The sequence below is a fragment of the Triticum dicoccoides genome, chromosome 5A (genome assembly GCF_002162155.2).
Source record: "Triticum dicoccoides isolate Atlit2015 ecotype Zavitan chromosome 5A, WEW_v2.0, whole genome shotgun sequence".
NCBI lineage: Eukaryota > Viridiplantae > Streptophyta > Magnoliopsida > Poales > Poaceae > Triticum > Triticum dicoccoides.
Genome location: NC_041388.1, coordinates 23,452,339 through 23,459,412, shown reverse-complemented (window position 1 = coordinate 23,459,412; position 7,074 = coordinate 23,452,339). Strand labels below are relative to the sequence as shown.

Here is a 7,074-nt window from a genome sequence, read left to right as displayed (position 1 = left end):
ACAAGGAATTTTCTACCCTTTAGCCCATGTGCTCCTTGTTGTGCCAGGAGGTGAGTTGTAGCCCATTAAGAGGAGAATCCATACACTATGAGGATCCTTCCTTGCTTGGGCTTCTTTGTTCCCGTGTCTTCTTCTTTGACTTATTCTTTTATGTAGTCTTCTCCCTTTGACTTGTTGACGATGAAGCCTTGCATAGACTTCCGTTGACCGGGGTGGCCTGCTTGGTCCCATGAGGGGTTGCTTGGGCTATTCTTAGACTGTCTTGACATGTGTTGACTGCTTGTTTAGTGCTCCACGTAGGATAGAAGGTGGGACCTTCAGTAGGATTAAAATCCACGACTACAACACCTTCAAATACATCTTATGCCCTGTTTGGTTTAGCTTTTATCGACGGATTCCGCTGCCGCGCAGCAGAATCTGAACCAAAGGGCGAACCCAGCAGAATCCGATTCCAGAAATCCGCTGCCAAAATCTGAATCAAAAGCGGAAGCAGCCCAGGACGTGCTTTTCAAAATCTGATTCCGCTGCGGGCCAAAATCTGAAAAAGCTGTATCAACTGGTTTGCCAAATGACCTACATCTTTTTCACATCATATTTTCCACAACTGTTTTTCCACAGCAGATTTTAGAAATCCACAGCCGAACCAAACAGGGCATTAATATAAAACTATTAGTTCATAGCGATTCCTATCAATTAACAAAGCGGCACATGAGACTACATGCACTTTCAGCAACGACTTCATCATATACACGAGGAGTAGTGTCTCGAATGGTAACTTTACCGACGACGTACAAGGGAACAAGGGCCTCCCATGCGGAGGTTGAACAAGGCATCATGAAGGCATTTGCATCGGTGATCTCCATCTTCCACAAGCGAGGTCGACACAGTGGGGAGAACAAGGCGACAATAGAGCACGGTCCTCGGTACAACTCTCTAACCATCATTGCACCGATGAAGAAGGATTGAAGATGACTCGGAATCTAGCCACACTGGTGGTCACCCGAGCTTATTGAAGAGGCTATTGTTGGATCCACAATCATCACCTACTATTCGACGACAATCATAGGAAGACTCCGTCACTGCTCACAGTTGGCAAAAAAAATCTTTGGGATGGCATGTCACCATACGCCATGGAGCCGTTCCAAAATATGAGCCCAAATCAGTACAACCCCGTCTAACTACAACGACGGTTCAACAACCTCTCCCATAGACACTCCCGATTGGCGACGCCGTTTTCTCCGGTCAAAACGGGGATGGGGTGGGCCGACCCCGGAGGACTAAGGTGAGTACCGGGGGAGAGGGAGGGAGAAAGGGAAACTGAGTGAGAATTAATAAAAGCCGTGTGATGGTGGTGGAGGTTGCGCGAGATCTGGGCGGGCAGTGCGCAGCGACACCGCGTGAGCGCCTTCCCCACCACCTCCCCCGTCGTGCTTTCCGCCGACCCCCATCATCTCGCTCTCACGCACACCGCCACCGCCACCGCCACCGCCGACGCCGCCATTTTCTCCATTTATTGACGGGAAACCCCCTCTCCGCTCTCCCTCATCCACCGACGCCACCGCCCCTCCTCCTCCTCCTCCTCCCCGCCGCGTGCTGCGCACGGTACGTCTCCGCGTCTTCTCTTTCCCTCTCCCCTAAACATCTCTCCCCTCGCCGCAAACCATAGTCTCTCTCTCTCTCTCTCTCTCTCTCTCTCTCTCGGGCCGCAGCCTCCGGTCGACCGACGCCTGCCTCCGTAGCTGACGGCTGAGGTGAGGTGCGTGGCCATCTTGCATTGTGCTGTAATGCACGGCAGGTGTTTGCTTCTTTGCCAAGCCCGGATCGGGTTCCTTGCGTGCTTCGGGTTCCATCTCCGCGTCTTCTCTCTTGCATCAGTTTACTCGCAACCGTTCCAAGAATACAGGAAACCGTGCTCAGATCTATCAGAAAAGAAAGAAAGATCACAAGTCGCATCTTAGCCCAGATCGATGGCTATGTTCTGCTGTTGTCTAGTGCTAGTATTTTGTTCCACTCCCTCATTTGTAGATCAGTCCAAGATCTCAAAATTCGGCCTCTTCGTAAGATCCACCGATAGTATCCCCGTATGTCTGACCAAGTTTTAGCTGCTTCAGTATGCTTTAGTGATAATTGTTGGCACGTGGACTGCCAGATGTGGAAAAACGAAGAAGACAAATAACTAGTATGTACTTGCAAAGCAGGTTCAGATCTTGGTCTAAAAACATCATTAGATATCTACTTATCTAGGATTTGGTGCACGTTCCTGTCTATTATCTACTGTTTTCCATGATGTGTCAGTGAAAATGTCTTTAGAGTGAGCATTTCTGCTATATTGTGGTTTGATAGGATAGCACAAATATCTAACTTTACCTCGATGCATTACTCCCCTCTGTGGTTCGCTTGAAAACCCAAGAGTTTCATGTTGTGGCTCCACTCTAATGTTTTCTTGTTTCTAGATAGAGATGCACACTTTTGTTTTATCTGGATAGGAAATAACACTGGATACTCTGTCATGCACTAATAAATTCTACTTTCAGCTTCGATATTTGTACGAATGTGCGAACCAATTATTTTCCTGCCGCAAACAAAAAGGCGGAGTGTGCCTGTTTTGCATGACTGCATTTCTCCACATTTTTGTTAAAATTCCCAGTGTTTTAATTTGGAGCTTGGTAGTTGGATCATGCCCTCTGCTCTATGAGAAACAGATGCAGTTTCCCATTTATGTAGTGACCTTAGAGACTGAGACTGGCCTTCCTGGTCTGCCCGAATTCTTTCTACAGGGGAGCTTGGTTCAGTTTCTCATTGTACCATGTTCTGACAGCTCAAAAGATAATATATAGTAATATTCTAGTTATTACATATCAGTTGTTTCATTTTATATTGGCTGTATCATAAACTGTATCTTGTCTGATCCTTTTAAATACTCTACTTGTACAACAGGATTTCAGAAATTACAGTCCAATATGGCGACACCCTACACACCTAAGAGCATCCTCATTACAGGAGCTGCTGGTTTCATCGCTTCCCATGTCACAAACCGCATTGTACGGAACTACCCTGATTACAAGATTGTCGTCCTTGACAAGCTTGATTACTGCTCCAATCTGAAGAACCTTCTCCCTGCCAGCTCGTCACCAAACTTCAAGTTTGTCAAGGGCGATATTGCCAGTGCTGATCTTGTCAACTTCCTCCTGGTCACAGAGAACATTGATACAATAATGCACTTTGCAGCCCAGACACATGTTGACAATTCTTTTGGTAACTCCTTTGAATTCACCAAGAACAACATTTATGGTACTCATGTTCTTCTCGAAGCTTGCAAGGTCACTGGTCAGATCAGGAGGTTCATCCACGTTAGCACTGATGAGGTCTATGGTGAGACTGATGAGGATGCAGTGGTTGGTAACCATGAGGCCTCACAGCTGCTCCCAACAAATCCTTATTCAGCCACCAAAGCTGGAGCAGAGATGCTTGTCATGGCTTATGGGAGATCCTATGGTCTGCCGGTCATCACTACCCGGGGAAATAATGTGTATGGTCCTAACCAGTTCCCTGAAAAGCTTATTCCGAAGTTCATTCTTTTGGCTATGAGAGGAAAGCCCCTCCCAATTCATGGTGATGGATCCAATGTCCGAAGCTACCTCTACTGTGAGGACGTTGCTGAGGCTTTTGAAGTCATTCTTCATCGTGGAGAAGTTGGACATGTTTACAACATTGGAACAAAGAGAGAGAGGACAGTCACTGATGTGGCAAAGGATGTCTGCAGGCTTTTCAATCTTGAAGCTGATAAAGTAATCCAGTTGGTTGATAATAGACCTTTCAATGATCAGAGGTATTTCTTGGATGATGAGAAGCTCAAGAGTCTTGGGTGGTCTGAGCGCACTAGATGGGAGGAGGGCCTGAGGAAGACAATGGAATGGTATGTAGCTAATTCTGACTATTGGGTTGACGTTTCTGGTGCACTGTTGCCTCATCCGAGGACACTGATGATGCCTGGGTATGAGGGCTCTGAGGAAATTAAAGGAATGCTAAATCTGTTTACTAACAATCAAACGAAGATGGTGGCTCCAACATCAGAAGGTTCTTCCCGAACTCGTTTGCTCAAGTTCTTGATATATGGCCGGACAGGATGGATCGGTGGACTTCTTGGCAAAATATGTGAGAAGCAAGGAATTCCATACGAGTACGGAAAAGGTCGCTTGGAAGAGCGCTTTTCCATTGTCCTTGATATCCAAACTGTTAAGCCAACACATGTCTTCAATGCTGCTGGTGTTACTGGCAGACCCAATGTTGATTGGTGTGAGTCTCACAAGCCAGACACCATACGTACCAATGTTGTGGGCACCTTGACTCTAGCTGATGTTTGTCGGGAGCATGGGTTATTGGTGATAAACTATGCCACTGGGTGCATATTTGAATATGATGCAAATCATCCTGAAGGGTCAGGCATCGGCTTCAAAGAAGAGGATAAACCAAACTTCACTGGTTCATTCTACTCAAAGACTAAGGCAATGGTAACTGCTTCTTCCCTTCTGTAACGACTACTTTGTTAGTATTTTATCTGTGTGGCGATATTATGTTTTTAAATTTATAAGATGCAAATCGTGGAAGAAACTTCTGATCATTTTTTCCCTGGACAATGTAGGTTGAGGAACTGTTGAACGAGTACGAGAATGTCTGCACTCTGCGAGTCCGGATGCCAATATCGTCTGACCTCAACAACCCCCGAAACTTCATCACAAAGATTAGCCGTTACGACAAGGTGGTAAACATCCCAAACAGCATGACTGTGTTGGATGAGCTTTTGCCGATTTCAGTTGAGATGGCAAAAAGGAACTTGCGGGGCATCTGGAACTTCACCAATCCTGGCGTGGTCAGCCACAATGAGATTCTGGAGATGTATAAGAAGTACATGGATCCCAGCTACAAGTGGACGAACTTCACGCTAGAAGAACAGGCTAAGGTCATAGTTGCACCTCGGAGCAACAACGAGATGGACGCGACAAAGCTGAAGAGAGAGTTCCCCGAGCTGCTATCGATCAAAGACTCATTGATCAAGTATGTCTTTGAACCCAACAGGAAGGTCCCAGCAACTTGAAGCCAGAACAGGTATATAGGAAATATACACCAAGCACCGAAAGATTTTAGGAACCATTCGTCACAGCTATTCATTAGAATGTTTTACGATACTTGCAGCATATCTCTGTTATAGATTCACAGCATCGTTTGAATTATACATTTGGCAGTCTGCTGGTGGCAGCCATATATATCTTGTACCATGATTGTTCTGTCAAGAAACGAACTAATATCGAGTATCTTGTATACCTTTTAATCTGCTTACCTTTTTTTGTGTGTGAATGATCGGGCGGTCTGTGCTCTGACAAAAGCATTTGGACAAGCATTTTAACTGTTTAAGCTTACATATTTTTTTCTCGCTTTGCTCACTGTGCTGTTTCTCTATGCTGTTGTGTTTGGTTTGGCCCAAGCTTGGAAAAGAACTTGCACTGGTTATCCACAGAGCAAAGAGTATCTATAACGATTTTCTTCTTTTCTTCTGTACAAGAGCTTTCTTTTCCCCCGGTATACTACTACTCTCATATTGGGTTCTTTAAAAGATGTCTGTTTTTGTTTCACTGAAATCCTTCTACTTATGTTCTAAATTCATGTAGAAATTTGGAGCATGTGACAATGTTAATCATTTGTTTTTTTCCGATCTGCACCGTTGATGTGTACTCCCTCCATAAAGTAATATAAGAGCGATTAGATCACTAAAGTAGTGATCGTTGATGTGGGAGCGGCGTTGCAAGGCCTTTTCGATGCACATTGTCAGGGGAGCTCCTATTGGGCGCTCTCTGCACCACTTAGCGCTTCTGGCGCCCACGCACGCAGCCACGATGTTGGGCCGGCCCAACACGCTCGCTCGCCAGCTCCGCTCCCGATTCCTTCGCTCGCTCGGTTCGCAGCAGATTTCTTCACTCGTTTACAGTTGAGCGGGTCGCTAGTTTGTTGTCTGACCGTTTGATTTGAAAAAGTAGATCTGGAAAAAAAATTCAAAAATAGTTCATGAATTTTAAAAAGTTGCAAAATTTTAAAAAATCTCGTGAGTTTGAAAAAGGTTCATCAATTTTGACAAAAAAGTTCATTGAATATGGAAAAATGTTCGTCAATTTTGAAAAAGAAAATCATCAAATTTGAAAAGAGTTCGCAAATTTGAAAAAGATCATCAATTTTGGGAAAACGATTACCAAATTTGGAAAACAGTTCATTGAATTTGAAAAATGTTCATCGATTTTAAAAAAATCATGGATTTTGAAAAAAGATCGTTCAATTTGAAGAAGTTCATCCATTTGAACATTGATTTTGAGAAAAAATCTATGACTTTGAAAAAAGTTCATTCAATTAGCGCAAAGAAAAAATTTAAAAAGGAATAAAAACCAACGAAACCGTTCCGAATAAAAAAGAAAAAGGAAAACAAGAAAAAGAAAAAAAACCATAAGAATAAAAGAGATAAGAAGGTTTTATTGAGCACATAAGGTGAAGAGGTGGAGGAAGTAGGGGTGTTTAGCGCAGGATCACCCATTTTCAGGCCCTGCTCGCAGAGATTAAATGGATGGGACATGTCCGGGTTTTTGAAATAGCACAGGACAAGCCAGCAGAGTTGCAGCGGCAATAATTGCTGAACTGGCCCAACGAAAAAAAGCAGCTCAAAAGGAGCATCAATTTTCTATGGCAATTTTCTGTAATCCTCAAATTAGTGTGCAATTAGCTACTGTCTTTTATCAAACAACTAACTAACTGTGCCTTTTTTTTTGAAGAGCTCTTTTAAGATGTCCCGAATATTTGACCTGAACCGTCATTCATCAAGGATATATTTCACCACAATTTTTTTTCTAATAATGGCAAAATATTTACTACTTCTCTTTTTAATATAATAAAAGTTCGCATTCGACCCCCGTACGTATGTGTTGTATCTACCATGTGAAGATGAACTCGTGTTATAAAATATGATACATATCCATGTGATCCTAAAAAAATACACATTACAAATCGCATTATTATATTTCATCTAAGATTGCA

The 7,074-nt window shown here is 43.7% G+C and overlaps 1 protein-coding gene across 1 annotated transcript; it reads left to right on the top strand.

The window, feature by feature from the left end:
* Nucleotides 1–1,360: 1,360 nt before the first annotated feature.
* Nucleotides 1,361–5,421, top strand: LOC119298872 (trifunctional UDP-glucose 4,6-dehydratase/UDP-4-keto-6-deoxy-D-glucose 3,5-epimerase/UDP-4-keto-L-rhamnose-reductase RHM1-like). The gene is made up of 3 exons (XM_037576175.1): nt 1,361–1,602; nt 2,938–4,511; nt 4,643–5,421. Exons 2-3 carry the CDS (start codon nt 2,961–2,963, stop codon nt 5,093–5,095), a joined length of 2,004 nt encoding a protein of 667 aa, XP_037432072.1. The 5' UTR covers nt 1,361–1,602; nt 2,938–2,960; the 3' UTR covers nt 5,096–5,421.
* Nucleotides 5,422–7,074: the final 1,653 nt, after the last annotated feature.